The sequence below is a fragment of the Chanos chanos genome, chromosome 8, assembly GCF_902362185.1.
Source record: "Chanos chanos chromosome 8, fChaCha1.1, whole genome shotgun sequence".
NCBI lineage: Eukaryota > Metazoa > Chordata > Actinopteri > Gonorynchiformes > Chanidae > Chanos > Chanos chanos.
In genome coordinates, this window is record NC_044502.1 from 6485238 (window position 1) to 6505691 (window position 20454).

General features: G+C 43.4%; 1 protein-coding gene across 1 annotated transcript; it reads right to left on the bottom strand.

Moving 5' to 3' along the window:
- Positions 1 to 505: 505 nt before the first annotated feature.
- Positions 506 to 18641, bottom strand: ccdc88aa (coiled-coil domain containing 88Aa). Its single transcript, XM_030781835.1, has 28 exons — positions 18582 to 18641; positions 18375 to 18475; positions 16724 to 16829; positions 14951 to 15020; positions 13952 to 14010; positions 13344 to 13427; positions 12189 to 12329; positions 11730 to 11902; positions 10433 to 10514; positions 10022 to 10180; positions 9083 to 9229; positions 8785 to 8935; positions 8442 to 8626; positions 7341 to 7886; positions 7031 to 7158; positions 6691 to 6832; positions 6129 to 6287; positions 5797 to 5958; positions 5341 to 5618; positions 4996 to 5139; positions 4666 to 4852; positions 4088 to 4233; positions 3825 to 3917; positions 3485 to 3702; positions 2593 to 2670; positions 2009 to 2251; positions 1609 to 1674; positions 506 to 1449 (listed from the first exon to the last, which is right to left on the bottom strand). Exons 1-28 carry the CDS (start codon positions 18639 to 18641, stop codon positions 506 to 508), a joined length of 5052 nt encoding a protein of 1683 aa, XP_030637695.1.
- Between the last annotated feature and the right edge of the window lie 1813 nt (positions 18642 to 20454).

Sequence of the window (20454 nt, forward strand, 5' to 3'; positions counted from 1 at the left end):
GTTTTGCGATTGCATCCAATTGTGCTATCATGCTTGTAGTGTGCATTTTCATTTTCAAACATGAAAAAAATATCCACATGAAATGACAGTAATTCTCCCCACCGCGGTGTGATTGCTGTTTGCTGATAGTTTTATTCCGCTGTGTATTTTTAAAATCATGATTTGTCTTTTCTCTTAAGCCATGTGCCACATACCTTATACCATAAATAAAAAATACAAGAATACAATTTCTACTGTTTTCTACTATTTGTAGGCAAAAACTGGACAAGAGAAGCACACTGAACACAAACAAGACTGCAAAACCATGAAATCCTTGAATAGTTCTCGGACAATATGGTGCAAAACATTTGCAAACACTTCAAGATAATGACATTGTGAAAACGAAAAGAGAGGGCAGCTACTGTTCAAAACAACAGGGGACACTTTCAAATGTGTTGAGTAGATGTGTGCTTCCGTTTATAGGATTGACATTATGACTGCCGTGTTACCTGCCATTAAACTGTATTCATGCAACTACAGACTGCTTGTTCTCAGAGGAAGGGTTAACACATTGGTCGCTAACAGTTTTGTGATTTGCAGTGGTGAAGTCCTTAATGGTCAGATCGTCCTGTTGTCCTGAACATGGACCACCATTTTGGCTCTTACTCACTCCATCATGGAGCACAGTAGTTTCATGTGGGCCCAGCTTAGCTGGCATAGCAGTGATGTTATGGACCAGTGATGTGTTTAGACACAGGACAGTCTGGTCGTTATGGCCACAGCGAACATGTTCGCTGAAAATAGTGTCTGTGAAGACTGAGTCTATGGTGAAAGTTGTACCAAACAGGGGTTCCTCTTCAACCAAGGGACAACCATCTGCTACCACCTTGCCTGGGAACTCATTCAGGGGAACTGGAACCTCTAGGCCCTGGGACCCTCGACAACACTTACTCGGGGATGGCGCCACCGACCTTCCAGATCCTGTGCTGTGGAAGCTGGCACGACGCGAAGCGCCCTCTGACGTAGAGATGACACTGCTGGCGCGGGGCAAGGTGGCGGGCATCTCTATGGCTCCAGCGCGGCCTTCCCTCCTCAGCGGCGTGGCGAAGCAGTCGAGGCATCCGGAAATGGAGGAGGACTTGCTCTGCGTTTGCAGCAGGATCTTGGGCGAGGAGCTGTACACCCGGACGCTCTCCGTCTTGCGCAGTTCCTTCCTCCTCTCCGCCCCTTGGCCGGCGGCCGCTCTTACGGTGTTGGACCTCCACAAGCCATGCCCGGAGGAGCAGGAGCCCTGCCTTTTGCCGGCGTCCTTCGGCGGAGGCCGATCTGGGGGAGAGGGGTCGCTGGGTCGACGGGAAGGGGGTTCCTGGATGGGACTGCTGCCGTTTGACCACGCCTCGTTCTCCGCGCTGAGGCTGAACTCCCCGCTGCTCTCGCTCTGGGCTCGGCTCTCCAGGCCATCAGCCTCCGCTGGTTAAAAAAAAAAAAAAACGATGATGTTAAAAGATCATTATCCTTCACTGCAAGGTTTATTAATGTTTTTATTTTTGGCCATAGAAGTTACCATATGCCTTTGCAAAGTCTTATGTGAGATTAACAACGATGACCATTTATAATAGTCACACGTACCAGCATCCTGTACTTGATGGTTATCACGAGGGCCCGACGGGGGCGTCTCTGTTCTGGACTCTTTGCCTAAAGGTCAGAAATGGCCATAGCTAAATACTGGAAGACATTACAGAAGACACTGTATACACTTAGAAACTGAAAGCTACGTAAAAAACCAACTCAATGGTTGGCACCAAATGCAGTCACGGAGACTGACTGGACTGTAAGGCAGGCCTGAAGAATCTAACGTCTATACATCACACCGAACCGTGAGCCTCATCCAAAAAGCGGCATAGCACTGCAGCCCATCAAGGAAAAGGAGCAACAAATTAAAAGCCACAGCCTGGAAAATAATCCCTGTAGGCAAAGCAATGTATTACTGACACCATATACTGTACATTCGTTCGTGTTCACGAGATACCTTTGGCCCTAACCCTTGGCTTTGGGTCGTCTGTAGACCGATGCAGATGATTCACTGATGATGGGGGATGGTTCATGGACATTTTGGTGGTGTGGCTGAAAGAGGATGTCTGCAGCTCTGACCTCTCATCCCACTCTGTCTGCCCTTCCAGAGGTTTAAGGTCACCGTCCAAGTGACCTTCAGCATGATGATGAAGGTCACCGTCCGAGTGACCTTCAGCGTGATGATGCAGGTCATTCAAGGCTGGCATGGCACATGACAAGAAATGAGTCCCTAATTGATGCTTGAAACCTTAAAACTGAGGGAATGCCTGTAATGGTTAGGTGGTAGCGGTTAATGGTTTTTGATGGTTAGCCCAGGTATGTTGGTGTAAGGTGCCCAAGGCGGATTACAGGTATAAGTTTATTTATAAAATTCGTCCATGCAAGTTGTGACCTTTCGCGTGAAGAATGAGACGGTTAAACAATGACCATAAGAGCTAATGGCTGTTCAGTGCCAAACCTGCGCATTAAATGAAAGGAAACATGGCACGGAGAACAGCAGAAGCAGCTAATATGCTAACGATGCAACAGCAGTGTTCTTACACAAAGAACGACGGAAGAAGGACCTGACTTTGTCCTTCTCTCTCGGCTTGCCCCGTATTACGCGGAACATTTTCAGCGCTGCGGGTTCGACCACCACGGGAGAACGACACGGAAGAAAGACAGGGCAGGGGAAGAGGAGGTGAAGGAGAAATATGACAGATGAAAACACAAAACGTCAAACAAGTTACATCATAACATCACAACACTGATAAAAGAAAGTGCCAGCAAGGGTTGATCATTTTAAATACGCTCTTTAGTTTAAGCCGATTTAGCGTACAGCGTCGTAGTACGTCAGAGCAAATCAGAATACACGTGTTAACTTAATAACCGTTCGTTTTCTTTTAACAGTGCGACATGTTGGTGACCACACAGGGTGAGATTTTATACAGTTTGATGATGAAGGGGACAGGTAAACACAGTGTAATGCAAATGTGCCAACCTGGTGTTCACACAAATAAATACAATAACAATTTAAATGTTTATGTTTATACTCGAACTCATAAAAATACACACAAAGGACGAGTTTGTTGCCAGTATTAAACTTTATTCTGCTGAGCTGTTTTCTGTTTATAAAATCTTGGGGTTGGATCTATAGTTATATGGGTAACGGGCCTTGTATATGGAAGAGGGTGAAGAGCTGTTAGAGACCGACTACTGTCTCCTCCAATTGCTGAGGTGAGGGGTGGAGCCTGAGGTAATTGGTGCAATCTCTGTTCATGTGATTTATCATTGGCTGTTTGGGGGAGGGGCCTGTGGTGAACTGTCCTTCTAACATCCATGTGGCCTATCAGTCGCTGGCGTGGGACGTAGGATCTGTAGCAGATTGGATAGCCTGTTTCTGTCTGGCCTATCAGGAACACTGATGGTGTCAGTTGGGACAGGTCATACTCACTGCTGCTTCTCTTGGGGGACAGGGCGTCGTCATGAAGAGAGTTGGAACCAGACTCCACTGAGCCCTGGGAGCCAACAAAGGAACCGTTGTCATGGCAGTGGAGTTCGGGGAGGCCCTCGCAGGACTCAGAGCGGGCAGGAGGGGTTAGCGACCTCACCCGCTCACGACTCCGAGACTTCATCAGCTTCTTCATCTTCAGCGCAATCCAGTTCCCTCTCCTGATAGGCGTTTGGTATGCGTATGCACCAGATGAACAGAGGAGAAAAAGAATAAACAGAATATGTGTTGGAAGTCATGGTCATGAAAAGAAAGAAGATGTAGAGTTTTTGAACTCGGGCACCTGCGTGGGGGTGATGGGTCATAAAATTTGTACTGATCCATGATCTTCTCCTCCAGTTTCTCTTTCTGTCTCCTCAGTTCATTCAGTTTGTCTCTGAAAAACACAAGGTACATTTAGGAGAAGGATAGGTCACTAAGGACAGTATACAGCCTTTACCTATTTGGAGATTGAAATGTAATGAAGAATTGCTACGTTTCAGTGATGATACAGATGTAATGAGACGCTATCAATCCCAACAAAGCAAAAATCTTCGCATGTCTTACATGTACTGCCTCTGCTCTACATGGAACAGGTCTTTGCTCTCCATGGTCTGTTCCAGAAGGGTCCGGTTCTGTAGCATCAGGCTCTGGATCTGGTCCAGGAGGTGCCGGTTTTCCTCCTCCAGGTTCCCCTTCAGCTGAGTTAGCAACTGTTTCAACGGTGAGCACAGAGGACAGAGCCAAAATGGTGTCTTACTGAGTACCAATAACTGACAAAGATGAGGATGCTGCTCACTGTATATCTAGGTGCTTCAAGACAGACAAATTTTCGTGGCCTCTACCTTAATAGTCAACAGTACAGTTAATGATGTATCTGTGTTTCCAAAGGAAAATGACTAACTGCATTTGCAGAGCCACAGACAAATACAAGACTGCTTTGTAAAAAGTAAAAAAAAAATGCACAACTTCCACAACCCCAATCTTTAAAGATACACTTAGCTTTTCATTTATCATTTCCTTGTTTGAGTTCACAATGTTCTGGGATGTACTGGATTAGTCAGAACGGAGTACGTTACGCTCTCTACATCTAAGTTCTTGCCCAACCACAAGGCCTTTTCGTGAGGCTGTGGTCTGTACAGTACCTCACACTGGTTGGTGAGTTTGGTGCAGGAGATGTCCAGTTGCTGGTACTGCTCTTTGAGTTGGGAGAGCTCAGACTCCAGACGCGTCTGCTCCAGTTTAATACAGTTAAGCACACTCTTCAGGTTCTTATGGTCTGCCTGCAGCACCTCATTGTCCGTCAGCAGCTTCTGGTATGTCTGGTTTAGCCTGTGTGGACCAAGAAATTGATGGTGTTTTGTGGATTCTGTGTAAGAGAGGGTCATTTGGACCATTGGCTGAACACTGCAATAACAAGACTTTTGGGTAGCAGTAACAGGTACACACACACACACACACACACACACACTGACCAGTCTTTCTCATCTCGCAGTCTCTGGCACTCTGCAGCAGCTTCTCTGTGTTCTTTCGTCACCTGCTGCATCCTCTCCTGCTCCTCCCTTAGGACTTTCTGCAGCCCCTCCAACTGAGCTTTTTGCTGCAGCAATGTGTTATACCTGCAACAAACACACACACACACACACACACACACACACACAGACACATAGACACACACAGTCACTACAGTTAAGCGTAGGGGAAAGGAGAAGTGTCCACAGGCCAGGGAGTGTAAAATTAAAATGTCCAGAAAGTGGACAATACTAAGCGATATGTACATGTTGTATGCGGGTAGTCTTTGTGACAGTGTGTGTACTGACCTGTCCTCCAGGGAGCGATGTTCTAGCTCCAGACTGCGGTGACTGGTCTTCAGGTCGGCGTGTTTGTTTATAAGAGCCTCATACTCGGCGGCCTGTTTCTCGTGCAGGGCCGTCAGACGCTCGTGGTCACGAAGCAACAGCTCGTTGACCGTGCGCAGGTCGTCGCGGTCGCGTACGGCGCTCTCCTTTTCCCCTTCAGCGCTGAATTGCAGCCTCTGCAGCTGAGAATTCTGGGCCATCAGTGAAGCACTCTGGGAATTCAAAGCAGACTTTTCCACCTGTTAAAGAAAAAGCAGATGTGCTCAGTGAGGGTACAATGTGTTTCTAGATTGTAAGAATGTATGTCTCGAATGTATTTCTAGAATGTGTTGTTTTAGCGAACTAGCCTGCAGAATGAACCGTTTTTTATTTTTTGTTGTTTTTTTTTTTTAACATGTGTTTTAATATGTGCCCGACCTGCAACTGGGCATTCTGCGTCTGCAGGGCTGTGTTGCTCTCCTGCAGAGAGGCCGTCTGCCGTTGCAGCGCCACGATCTGCGCATTCAGCCCGCCTGACTGCGCCTGCACCTGCTTAAGCTGCGTATGCAAACTCTGCCTTTCTGCCTGCAGCGTTGCATTCTGTACCAAAAAACAAACAAGACAAGAGGATGCTTGAAGTCATTATGTCATAACATAACAAAGGCAATTTAATGTTCAAGAACTTTTCCACTGTGAATAATACCCAAAGGCGTAGCACAGAATGACTTTTTGTTGCTTTTTTTTTTTGGCCACGTGGAGGAAGAACTTACATTTCTCTCCACTTCAATGAGGCGATCTTTAACCCTGAGCAGCTCTCGCGTTGTCTCCTGACTCTCCTTCTGCCACTCCCTCACAGCCTGTGGTGGGGAGGTTCCTCCAGCCCTCTCCTCCTCCTCCCTCTGCAACAGCGCCTCATAGTTCTGCTTCACCTGCAAGACACACACACCAGGCGTTAGATGACGTGTGTCCTGCAAGGTTTGCTAAACATTCCCACCTGGGACACTTACACTTTTTTTTATTATTATTAGTATTACTATGTAAATGACATTAAATAAAAATATATCTTAAAAAAAAAAACAGTCTGAAATTTTTCGGTTGAATAACGTTAACTGATAATGTGCGAATGACATAATTGTCCCAGATGCATCTCCTTAAAGGAGAAACCAGAAAATCATTTAATATTCTGTTAGTCCTCTGAACTCTGTAAACTATCGTTTTACTGGTTAGTAGAACCTTTGCACATGAAATACTCTTCACATACACTGTAGGCCAAGTGAATACATAACAAACAGATTTAACCTATTTAGCTAAGCTGCTTGATGTCTGACTCACAGTCTTGAGTTCATGGCGCAGCTGCTGGTTCAGGCTGGACGATTCCTGCAGTCGAGCCTCCAAGGCAGCAATCTTCTCCTCTTTAATCTCCAGAGATCTTTTTAGAGAAGATTCCAACTCCATCTCCAACATCTTAAACCGGCTAAGAGAGAGAGAGTGAGAGAGAGAGAGTGAGAGTGGGAGAGAGAGAGAGAGAATGTAACAAGGTGAGTTCCAATCACTTGGCTCTAAAAAAACCTCCATGAAAGACTCTTTGATGTAGGTGAAGTCAACCAGACACCTAACGGTCCTTGAACCTTGATTCTGACGTCTCACTAAAGAGGGATAGTCGTGACTATACCTGTGGTCTGCTGTTTCTTGGTCACCCAGAAGCCTCTCCTGGTTCAGCCCCATCCTGTCCAGTTCGTGGGTTAACTTCTCTAGATCATTCTCTCTCTGCTGTGTCTTCAACCTCTCACTGACAAGCTCCTGTGGAACAAACAACCTCCTCTTGTTTCATGGCCTCAGCACAATTAAAGCCATCTCTCATACCGCTACGTCTTACTGAAGAAAGATGATGAGCTAATGATCTCTATTAAAATTCAGCTGAGTGGGTCAGCATAAAGAAAGGTGACGTGAACCACATATAGATAAAGTACGAGTGTCCTGACCTCTCTTAGTGTGGCCAGTGTCCGCTTGTCGATGGCTGCCTGTTTGAGCAGCTCCTTGTTTTCAGTCTCCAGCTCTTTGGTCCTGGTATGGGTTTCCCTGAGGGTAGCGACCTCTTTGGCTAAGGCTCTGTTCTCCTTCTCCAATCCAGCCTGCCTCAGGCTGCTGCTGTCCAGTGTTGCCTCCTGAATCTCCGCTCGCTGCCGCAGACGCCGGTTTTCCTTCTCCAGGCGACCCTTGTCCCGCTCCAGCTGAGAGTTCTCCTGTTCCATGGCCCGGTTCTCTGTCTCAAGCTGTTCTAGGCGTCGGCTGGAGATCCTCAGCTCTTCCACGTTACCCTGCAGAGACTGGTTCTCTGCCTCAAGGTCCTGTAGCTGTGCTTCAAGGTTCTGAACCTTGCGGTTCATGTCCTCAAGCATCTGGGAGAGTTTTTGGTTCTCTGCTTTAAGGGCTTGGAGATTGGACTCTGGGCAGCTTATCCTTTTAGTAAACGCAATCATCTGCTGTTCCTCCTGGAGTGCATGGGTGTTGGGAGAAGTTTGAGAAGACTTATAATGATATTCTTGATCTTCTCTTTTACACTCTGCAAGCGAACCAGCCTCTGCGTTTGCCGCAACCTCCTGCGCAAAAGTGTTGTCCTTTCCCAGCAAGTTAGTGCTCTTCTTCCTTAGACCTCTGTCAGACTCTCCTAGGCCAGTTTGACTGTTAAGACTCTGCTTCAGGTTGGATTCATGCTCAACCTGCACCTCAAGCGACTTCATCGCTGGAATCTTCTCATCATTTATCGGCCAATCCTCGTCAGTCCTCCTCTGCTGTCTCAGGGACAACATGCTCTTATTTAACTCTTCATTCTCCTCTATCAGGACCTTTACCTATAGGGTGTTGAAATGAAAATTACAGTTCGAATGGTTAACTCATGAACATTACATTCTTACAAACAAACACCAGGTTAAGGATAAGCGAGGGTGCCAAACAGTAATACAGATACAAATTTATAAACCACTGAGAATGAATTCATTATGCTAACAAGGGCAGCAAAACTTCCAGTACCTGATGTCTCCTGGTGTGGTTTAAGGCTCATAAAGTAAGTATACTCCAGAAACGTAACACACAGAAATTGTTGTGTTCCTCACCTCCTGTGTGAGGCTGGTGTTTCTGCCCCCCTCCGAGGGGCTTCGGGCTCTTCTCAGCTCCTGAAGAGTTTTCAGCAGGCTCCGATTTTCCTGTTCCAGCCTCAGCAACCTGCTGCACGTGCTCTCTGTCACCTCCTGATCCAGAGACTTCTGCTCTGCATCCACAAACCATGCCAAAGATTATATCCCACACCAAAAAACCACAGAAAAGTCCAACCACACACACCACACATCATTTCCTACCGTTCTATATGTCATTCAGCACTTGAGAGCACAAGGAAAACGCGGCTGTATACAGTTTTAGAGGCGTTACCTGTTGGAGATGTGGTTTGGGGGTCTTTGGAGAGCTGCTCCAGCTCCCAGCCCAGGTGCAGGGACTCATCCAAGGTTCTTCTCTGAGCTAGCTCTAGAGCTACGTTCTCCTCCAACAACTCCTCGATACGTCTCTTGTCCAGAGCCCTCTCCTGAAGGAACACGTGAATGGTCGTGAGTCTGTGTGTAACATGTCTCCAATCTCCTCAAAGCCACCCATCACTCCTTCCATAAATCTGTCCGTCCGTCCCTGTTCCGTGACCAAGAACATCTTTCTCTCTCCGTCTCTCTTTTCTTACCTCTTCCATATCGTGAAGCCTGGCCTGCAGTTGGAGTGTGTGTTTCTCCAAGTGGTGCGATTTTTCTGACCGCGCTCTGGAACTTTCAAGCTGTTCCTCCAGCATGGATTTGGTCTCTAGCAACACTTGATTGTCCTCCTTCAGCTCCTACCCACAACCACGGGCATAATGGAGAAAACATATCAGCAAATATAAATTTAGCACAAGCTAAACATCCCTTTTCATTTATACATGATGCCATTAAAAGTAACCACCACATAATCAGTGCAGTGGACTGGGGTATATTTTTGTTGGTGTTTTTGGGTCTGTCTTCTTGTACTTTCGATTGGAAATGAGAGAATGAAATCTAGGTGGACACAGCGCAGACTGCTAGTTCTAATTTCAGGGTAATATTATCCGTAATAGATCAAATATTTATGAATGACAGCACATTTGGTACACGGTCCCCATTTTTAGGGCAACACAAATACTTTCTGAACTGACTCCACTGCTAGGCTTTAAAAGCCTGGTGTGTCTGTGTGTGCGCATGGGTAAGAAAGCTGCCCGGTCGTAACTCTAAGCTTTTGTGTTTAGCCTTTTGGACACTGTCGATGAGGTTGAGCAAGACACAGTGGTTAAAAACCGAAGCTAGCCTTCTCAAGGGAGAATAAATCAAATTAAAGGTGTTGCAGAAACACCGGAAATGCCAAAAAGTAACTGTTTGGTAGCATTAACCAAGAAAAAAAAGGCATCGAGTCTAAAACAACAAAAAAACGTGTCACTGTCCAAAGACTTTTGGGGCCTCGATGTACATGTGCATATGTTCGTGTTTTAGTGTGGTAATTCACACTTACATAATCAATGATAAAGACATACATACCCAATAACGACACCACTCCCTCGCTGACATTGAAACATGATTCATTTGAGAAGATACAGTATCTACATGCATTACGTTACCTCCACTTTAGCTCTGTAGAACTCCATGTTGTGTAGCTTGTCCCTATAGCGTCCCACCTCACTCTCCAGCTTGTCAGCCTTGAGGGCTTTCTCTCTGAGCGCGTCCAGCTCATCGCGATATGTCCGCACCGCTCGTGCGTCTGAGAGCAGCAGCACATTCTGACAGGAGCCAATCAGGGTGAAGGAATGCAAACATAACAGACAAACAACTTGTGAACCCAAGTCTTATAACAAACTCATAATGCCTTAACACATGAAAGTCTGCACACAAGTCGAGAAAAAGTGATTTGAAGTGGCATGAAATACAGGATGTCGACTTAGTGGCGATTACAGTACAACAACAGGATCCAGGGATTCAAGTCAACTCCTCAAGCAATAATGAACCATGAATGGTATAGATGTTTTCAATACCTCCTGCTGAATCCTCTTGAACTCTACCCCCATATTGTCCAGTTCCTGCCTGCAGTCCAGTAGCTGTTCACTTTTCTCTTCTCTTCTCAGAAAAAATGGATAGGAAGCAGGGAGGGAGGGGTTAATGGATTGAGCTTTATAAACATAAAGCACAAAATCGGCAGGAAAATCTGAACAGATGCACTTCTTTCTATTCATATACATGCCACATTCATGCAACTGCATACAAGAAATTTAAACATTTAGACACTTCAAAAAAAAAAAAAAAAAAAAAAAGTAAAGTGAAAAAGGAACTAGTAGACGGTTAAATTTTGCACTTACACAAACATATCAAACTTCCCTTATGTGAGTATATTTACATATGCAAATACTACATGCAGAATAACGCGTCCTCTACTAAAAATACTAAGCTGGTGGGATAACGTATTGAATGTCCACTTAACAGTTTTAAAGACTGATCTTGGCTATTACGCCGTGATTGTTAACAAATGCGCGCTTCAACCACGGGGAGCGTCCAAAGGTCATTTTGAACCATCAGAATGCAAAGTCATTCACCGCCGTAATCGACTACAGTGAGGCATCGCCCGTGGCTACAATCATCAAATACCACACTAGCAGTGGAGTCATAGAAGAGAAAAGAGGATTATGCCGGGAAGAGGGTCCGACGGAGCCCACAGTATAACCGTGACGACCAAACTGGGTCAGAAGACAAATGAAGGCCCAGTGCCACACACGGCCAGAGTGGCGGTAAACTGGGCCATGTTCCCCTTCAGGCACCACATCAGACTTATCATCCTCACCAGAGTTTGGACGACACGGATTTTTCTCAAAATGGAACATGTTTAAAGGAGTCGGTCTTTAAGATGGTCACAGTCGGTTTTCACATCAGGCTGCAGTTTGTGTTTGTGTGACTGGTGTTTACTGGTGAGCTGCCATAAAAATGTTAAGAACCGAATCTTGTTTGTTGCTCGTGTCGCGGCTGATATGTAGCTGACGGTGACGGAACGCGCGCGTGTGCGTGTGGGTGTGAAGGGCCCGACAGGCAAAGCAAAATGTCCCAAAAAAAAAACGAAAAAAAAAATAAAAACGTTTTGACTGACCCAAATCAAAAGATGTAACATGCAAACACCCACAGCGACATGAACTTAAACAAGGAATTAAAAGAAAAAAAAAAAAAAGTACTGGCAAATTTCACTATAAATGCCAACGCAGCAAATGAAACTGTCATAACACACACACACGCATACACACACACGCACACACACTTGACTGATCCTTCATCAAAGTCCACACTCACAGTTCCTGCCTGAGTCGTCTGATCCTAGCTTTTGAGTCAGCCAGCTCCACGGCCAGCTGCTGATGAGATACAGACTGATGTGCACGGGAGGACTCAGCGGGGGTGGTGGGCTCATCGCTGGCAAACTCTGCAGTCTGCACGCTCTCCCTCTCCTGCGTCAGCTCCATAATGGTCTCCAGGGAGGGAGAAGAGGAGGAGGAGGAGGAGGAGGGGGGGGGGGGACAGATCAGCAAGTTAAAATCATATTTGCATTTGTGTTTCAGTGCAATTATATGACCTGTGGTCTTACAAATCACTTCAGAGAGCTGATCTATAAATTTGTCGCATTACATCATGTCAAATGCAACACACGAATTTAGATTTTACTTAATGAATTCTGACAATGTCTAGAGCATGGCATTGGTCATTGTTAAATAAGGGGGAAAAAAGTAAGCGAGAGGAAAAACATTTCTGTTGTACCTCCAGCTGTTTGTCACGTTGGTCCAGTAAATGGCTGAGATGGACAGCCATGGTCCTGGACATAGACACCAGCTCCTCAGGACAAAGGTCACTCACATCCAACCAGTGCAGGTCAAACACATTCTCCTGACTGTGGGTGACCTGCGAAATCAGCACACACACACAGACACACACACACACAAGTATGCAAAGTTAAGATTTTACTATGATACAGGTAACTATTTTCTTCATCTTGACGTTAAATAACTGTCGTTATGGGGAGTACATCTTTCATGGGTGTTTTTTTGCATTCTCTAAATATCCTTATGCATCTGTGCCCAGAACTATTGTTGATTAAACAATGTTCAGTCAGAGCACCAGGATAACACTAACCATGGAAAACAGCCTGTGGCAAGAACTAAAGGACAGTTCAATACTTGGAAACCCACAGCACACAGCAGAGGCTGCCTAAGATTAAAGATTAAAGATTGTGGCTGTGTGCTTTTATGTGTGATGTGAGTGAATTTATGCTGTGACTCATACAGAGCCTTTGTATTATTCCTCAAAGGAATCTTTAAGAATCACAACCGATTCTATAGCATGACCTGTTTACATTGAAGGCTAGCTATTCCAATGAATGATCTTTTAGTGCCTCTGGAAACTCTCATGTTCATTATAGATATATATGTATGTGTGTGTATACATATATATACACACACACACACACACACACACACATATATATATATATATATATTTATAATTACACATACACACACGCACGCGCATATGAATACATATAGCATGGGAGCGTGTGAGCATGAACATGGGAGTTTCTACAGGCACTAACAGCATCAACAGTTAGAAGCATCAGGATACTGATGCTACTATTAAGCTACTGGTAATCAGTAATATATATATATATATATACACGCACACAGAAATATAGACACACATATGTTTTATCATGCACACACAATAGAACAACAGTCATTGTCTAGTTATTGTTACTTTTACCTGAAAACACCTCCTGCTTGACTGAATCAAGCGACTCAAGGCTAACAGGGTTGAGTTAATGATATTTGTTTGACTCGGTCAAGACAATGAGTTTGCATAATGTTTTCAAGTAAACAATTTCCATTTTACTGCATAGCACAAATGGAAACATCGAGATACCTCTTGAATATGAGACGCAATTGCAGCTTTTGTATCAAATTCAAGGGTTTGGATCTTCTCAATGTAGTCCTCTTTTTTCTCACACTGAAAATAAGTGGAAACAGAGAAGGGTAAAGAAAAAAAAAAAAAGAAAAGAAAGAAAACACAGCCCTGCATTCTCTGCACTTCCTGTTAGAGAGGTCAGACCAGAGTCAGAGACTCAAGGAGTTCAAATGGACCTCATTTAAACGAGTTAAGATGAGAATCTACACGCCAAACCTCAGCTGAACTAATTAGGAGAAGATCAGTATCTTGAGAGGTTTGAAACAATATGAGCTGCTGGAGCCTGTTATGGTCAACACAGAGTTAATGTGATTTATTCTATATCAGACTCTAAAAGTTAGGGTAGCTCAAACAATGTGAGACAAACCTATTGTTACAAAAAAAGTAACAAAACTCAAAAACATTTAGTCCGCAATGAACGCATCCAGGCAAAACCAGACTTAACTGAAAACTGTACTGTTTTCGAAGCGATCCGTCACCTAAAAAGTTCAAAGCTACCCTAACTTTTGAAGTTTACCGGCCCAGCAATAACATGTGCTTTACCTGTAAGTACATAATGTCTTTACCTGTACTGCACATCCTAGTAACAGAAGTAACAGTCTCCTCATTTCGTCCAAGCTTTGCTCTGTGAAAACAAACGAAACACATTAAACGTCTCAGACATGACTCACTCCGCACCTCATAGAAACTTCAGCACTACCATTAACCAAACGGTAGACATATGACAACAAAAGTAAAGAGGTACTGTGTATGGAAATAAGGGTACAGACATTAAACAGCTGACTTTCTGGAAATATTTCAACGGGTGGCACTTGTTAGCGATATGATTCGATGTGTCTATTGTGTATTTATTTTGAACTTTTACACTGTGATAAGAGGCAGCGCTAAAGACATGTGACACATTTTGCCCTTTAAGATCAAAATAAAATGAGTTACCATGAAAACTGTCTCAGTCCTCAGACTAATGAGGAACTAATTTAATTATTAAGCCGTCCAGGCAGATAATGATGGAGTCATTGGGTGAAAACCACAGCTTAATGTGGCCAGATTGGATTAGACGATAATACTGAGTGTTGTTAATCTCTCGCAAGAACATGATGAAGGCTAGGAAAAGATAAATTAGTATAATCCGAACAGATTTTTGAAAAATGGAGAGTAACAAACATGAGTGGAGAGTAATAATAACTGGAAACGGTTTCCTAACGCAGTTTAGTTCCACAGTACTTGCAATGTAGTAAGATTAGAACAAGACCTAATTCTGTTAGAGAATATGAAAGCTATCTTTAGAGGCTCCTGAACTCCATGGACCTTTCACGTGACACCCACAACAAACTTACACATGTTCATAAAATACTATTATCAGAATCCCAGAAAAGACGCAACGTTTTACTCCACACATTTCTTCATAATAATATTTCATTGTAAAACCAGACGGCCCTGTAAAATCGTTATGATAATGCCATGCACTTCTGAGTTCAATGAACTGTTCAATGCACCTCTGACTAAATGAACTAAAGTGACCTTAAAAAACAAAACAAAAAAACACCCCCAAAAAAGACAGGTACCACAGAATGGAGTCCTGCCAAGCACCATCACATTTGGAAGGGGCATCATTATCAGCTGTCGGAGAGTCTCCTAGGAAGAAGAGATGGAAAAAAAATTGAATTATGAGGTAAAAAAGCAGTAAAAGACTGAACAACCTCATCATGTCCTCAGGGCAGCATACCACCATCAATCATTCTTAATAATTAACTAACAGAGCCAGATAAAACTACTCTTATATTTCTCTCCTCCTGGTTTATTGAACAAATATGAAATATATGCATATGAAAGTGTGGAAAGTGTGTGTCTGTGTGTATATGTGATATATATATATATATATATATATGTTCTGTTAATTATAAAAGCGGCTTCATTCAGAGAGAGGAAAGAAGTAATTTAATATTTAATTGCTCCACGGGAGGTTCTGTGAGATTTGGAGAAGCCCAAACGGCGGTATCAGAGGTTCCCAAGGGGGCGTGGTTCGATTCCAGACCGTCATTCAACTTTGATGTGGGACATTTAACGACCTCCAATTTTATGGTAGTTTTTCAGTGGGCATGACTGATTCCAGCTGGGAGCACGGCGGAAAAAGTTGTAAGAACTCCCTCATTTTAACATCTCAATCGAGGTGTAGTTTTGTAAAAAGGAAGAATCACCCTTAAATAGCTACAAACAGAACATCCGACCCAAACCAAAACATTGTCTACTCGGAAGAAATGAACCCTTGTGTAAAGCTCTTCCACCACAGATGAAAAAAGGTACATTTCTATCTTTCTATACTGAGCTTAACAGTTCTTTTTAACATGCTCTCCTCACAAGCATTGACTTATTGAACAGGTATTCGTTTTCCTTGTAACATGCGCCCGAAAGGAAATCATTAATACGGGTTTTGCCCAAACAACGTTTTATTGCTGAATTGTTTTGCTGAATGTGCTGAATTGGTGATGAAACCCTTTCCTCAGACTCCTATCAAAACCCAGGGGAAAGTGGTTCCCGCAGAAACTAAGGCGGCTCTCGTATTTAACAGCAACTCTGGGGTTTAGGAATATCCCAGCACTCTATTTTGATGAGACTTAATATGACTCAAGAGCCATCTAAATTTTTGTTGTTTATTTAAGTACTTCCTTATTTACTTTCTTATTTATATATTTTAACAATGCTTCAATGTCATACGTTGCCTGCCAGCCACTAATCTTTATAGCCATTACTACAGTTTTGTTTTTGTTCAGACCTCATTACCTTGTGTGCTTTACCCAGCAACAATAATGACTGAGAACGGGGCTCTCGGGATTCCCAAACGGGTCATTTTTTTTTTTTTTTCCCCAGCTTTGCAGTCTGGCGCTGCAATGCTACGCTGCTGATTACACAGATGTTGACAGGGTGGGCTTAGGCCTATATTTAGGCCAGGCCTCTTAAGACAGGCCCGAATCGCCTGGTGGCCTGGCAACGCACTGCCAGCGAAAAAAAAAGAAAAAAAAAGAAAAGAAAAGACAGATGTGCAGGAGTTGCCTCCCTGTGAAGGGAGCAGATACTGGAAAAGGAGACCAGTGTAGCTGAACCTGGAGAGCCTCTGTAAACTGTAGCAAGCAAGTCAGTGCTTTGTGTATGTGTGTGTGCATGTGTGTGTGTGTGTGTGTGCGTGCGCGTGCGCATGCATGCAAATGTCTGTAGACTGACAGTAACAAGCATTGACTGAATGTTAAACACTGAATGAAGCATTGGACAAAAATCATTAACCCGTCCCAAAGACAATTACTACGAAACAACCACGTCTGGAACTCCCCGTCACTGTTTACCTGGTAGTACGTCCTGATGCGGTGGACAAGAACAGACAGGTTTTGACTTCTCTGGACGGCGTCACTGTTCACTTTTCTTACATCCTGGGTTGCGGGATTCGGATTTCTGAGGAAAAAAAAAAATTATTGACATTACACAATACGTGGGATACACTTTTATGCCTGAACTAGAGGCTTTATGTTGCTTAGGGGTACGGGATAATTTAGCAAAAACAGAGCTAGTTGGTGTGTTGTGAGGACCAGTTCCAGTTAAGTATTACAGGGAATGAACCTGACTTCAGTTTTTCCAATCAAAACTGTATGAAGGAACAAAGACACAGTTCGTCCATTCATTCTATTTTTTCTCATATGACATCACTCCTCAACTAGCCGGGCCGACCGTCTCAGAAACAAGTTAAATGCCAAAAGCACCATACCATTGGTAAACCTAGCTCTAAAAAAAGTCCAAAAAAGGACACACTCTCACTTTTCTCCCATTTGTCTTTACCTAGCTTTTTATTTATATATTTAATTTCGTTATGATGTCTCTGTGTTGACACAGTGACCTAAAATCCTTGGTCCATGGATGCTGGCCCTCCCATCTGAGCTGACAGACACTACTCTGCATTCCATCATCGCCATCTGAGCTAGTCAACACCGTCCAAAAGCCATAATCCACGAGGCTCGTGCAATCGCGGATTAATCGTGGATTACGCGTGCTCCTCTTGCATTGTTTACAATTGTGCGATCTCGTTCTCTGAAAAATGGCTTTGTTACGCGTTTTTGGCCGATTGGAAATACGCTTTGCATTAAAAGAAAGCAATTAAACGAGTTAACAAAGAAAGAAGTAACTGTTCTCTGTATTTGTTCTCCGTACATGTGATGTACAACTCCAACAAACAAAAACAACACCATTTAGATTTTCACAGTTTCAGAACTTTTGATAGCTTCACCAGACACTCCCTGACACAGACGAACGCGCCGACCAACCCACCGACCCTCGCTAAATTTCCACCCATTCTGAAACCGCGTCTGTGGATCATTTGGAGAGAGGCTGTGGAGAATGATGACAAAGATTTCCTTCATAAGCACGTGTGACAAAGCAAGCTCTGTTACTCGCCTAAAGCATGGCTCATTATAGAACCACCACATACAGTCAGCCGCTCCTGTTCCATATTACATGCATGTAAGACCTTAACTCCTTTACTACAAAAAAAAAAACACCTCTCACCAAACATCGCTATCTTCAAAGACTCTCCGCGTCTGATTATGATACAGCGACGACAATATTCACTGACATGTCAAAACAACAACAACAATAACAACAAAAAAACGTATGCATTGTTCTATTATTGACTGTCGATGGTTATACTGTCCATCTGGCAAATGTCCAAATGCATTCACTAAAACTGTGCCCCACTGAGTCGTGTAATAAATCATTAAAATAAAGACAAGGACTGAAAAAAGGCAAAATTCCTCTGTTTGTCTCTTGTCCATCTGACTTTTCAAACAAACCTCGACAGCTGTAGTTGTGAAGACGCCAGGAAGATGATGCTCGAATGCAGACTGCATTTGTGTAAAAATGTTAAAAAAAATATAAAAAAAAAGGTGGAGAACGGCTGAAACATATAGAAGTCTACATAATTTACTATAGGCTAATTATTGTACTTACATTTGATCCATGATTTTATTTAAATAGATGCCATCTACTAATTCAGTGTATTCTGACAGAGTGTTTCCATCCTGGGCACTCATTTGCCCACACGTCTTCACCTGAAAACAATAGCAAGGTAGTAAAAGTAATACGTACACACGAGTCTGGAAGTAGCTGTCAGACATGTGGAGTAAAGTTTTAGATGGGGAGAAAAAAAAATCTTACCCAGGTGACGAGAGGAGTTAGCATGAACTGTTCCAAAATTGGCAAAACCTCGCTTTCCATACTGAAAAGAGTTAGCCACTGATCACTGTAACACTAAGGACTGGTGAATTTCTTTAAAACAGCTTTTTAGCTGAAACCGATACTGATGTAATATCCATTAGCTTCGACAGAAGCTGAATGAAACAAACGAACCACATTGCGGAGACAGAAACGTTACTAGCAAAATCTGCAGTCCAGTGCGATGCGACGTAGATTACTGGTCTCTGAGGCAAAATTGGGAGCTATTCCTGTGTTTTTTCCCCCCATATACTAAACTGTAACGCCTGTTTATACCTTCTGTCGTCCACGATATATTTAGCATTTGATTTGAAATGAATGAAGAATACTACCACTCTGAAGCATTGTTTAAAACATTCTGAACACAGGATTCCGATATTCCGCACCGTTGGATGCGCCGGGCAAGCTGACTGGAGCCGTGAGCTGTTCAGCCGCAACTGCAGCTAGAGAGGTAGCGTTACCCCCTACGTCTCACACGACTTTTCAGATAAAACTGCACATAGATATCTCAGAAAAATATTGTAATTACAGAAAAGCGGTGGATGTCACTCATTTGAAATAAAGTGGTTAAATGACATCGCGGTGCTTTAACTGATTCGATCATAAAGATAACAGGATATCCCTCCACCTCCTACTCCATATGCATATGTTTCTCCCTCTCTATCGCCCCCCAGAAGTGTCAAATGACTTCTGCCGATCCTAGTTACTTCTGTCTAAGTTGCAATTCATGGGTGAGCCGGTTTCCAAAACACATGTGTCATATTCTCGGCTAGTCTCCGTTAACGTTAGCGCTGCTCCCGTTTGGACGCAAATCTTGGATGTTCAGTGGTACACAAATAATCCAGATCCCAGAAAATCCATGGCAACAGCAGAAAGTGTCACTGGATTTAAAATATCTTTGACCTTAATCTGTTGCCATAACAACTGTCATGATGAGCCTACCCCCTTCCACATTCATTCCTCATCCTTATCCTTATCAGTATAACTGACATATAGATATGTTCTGTACTATCCATGCTTTGCAATACTGAAATAGAGGTGTGTATCGGATTAGACAGCTAGTATCAAATCGTGTTTTATGCCAGAATACGACTGTGTTCTATGCTTTATCAGAGACTAGAGCCATAATGAAGTCATTAAATAGCAGTAAGTATCCACGTGTAAACTATTTCAGTAGGGAAAATATTTTCCTTAATTATAGTGAATGAGTTGCATACTGTCATGTGTGTCTTCGTCGGTTTTGCTTCCTTTTCTTTGTACTTATCGCAAGTAAAACACACTACGTCATACATCTCAGAGGCTAAAAACTTTGGTGGTAATTAAGCGTGAAATACGATTTGTCTCTTTCGAAACTTTCCAGAACCAGACAATGAATATATCAGCTGTACCATTTCCCTCTCTGTCGTTGAACTTTCACTGTGCAGATGTTGGGTTGTGGCGCCACCTTGTGTTGACCGACAGTACTTGTAGGATAGACCGCGGACGGAGCTAAACGCTGATTTATGTGTAAACTTTCGTCCTTATCAGATTTAGTGGTCAGTTAATGGAAGCGCCTCAAAACCTTGAGATTAGTGTATATGTATTTATTTAAAGGATTAAACGAAAAAGGGGAGAACTTTCATTTAAACGTAGTTTCAAGTCAGCTAGCCCAAAAAAAAAAAAAAAAACCCAAAAAACCTTAGCTCAAGAGATCGTTGGTTAGACGGGGATGGTTTTGTCGCTGCTTTGGGAACAGATTATCTCACATGGAATTTAATGCAGCGCTAATTATTGAAACTTTTTCTAATGGAAATAATATTTTCAACCAGGCTGATTT

Coding starts and splice junctions, on each gene's coding strand:
- ccdc88aa (XM_030781835.1), bottom strand. CDS start 18,641: ATGGAAAGCGAGGTTTTGCCAATTTTGGAACAGTTCATGCTAACTCCT. Junction 8,936..9,082: donor GGCTTCACGATATGGAAGAG/GTAAGAAAAGAG, acceptor GTGTTCCTTCAG/GAGAGGGCTCTGGACAAGAG. Junction 1,450..1,608: donor CCATCAAGTACAGGATGCTG/GTACGTGTGACT, acceptor TTTTTTAACCAG/CGGAGGCTGATGGCCTGGAG.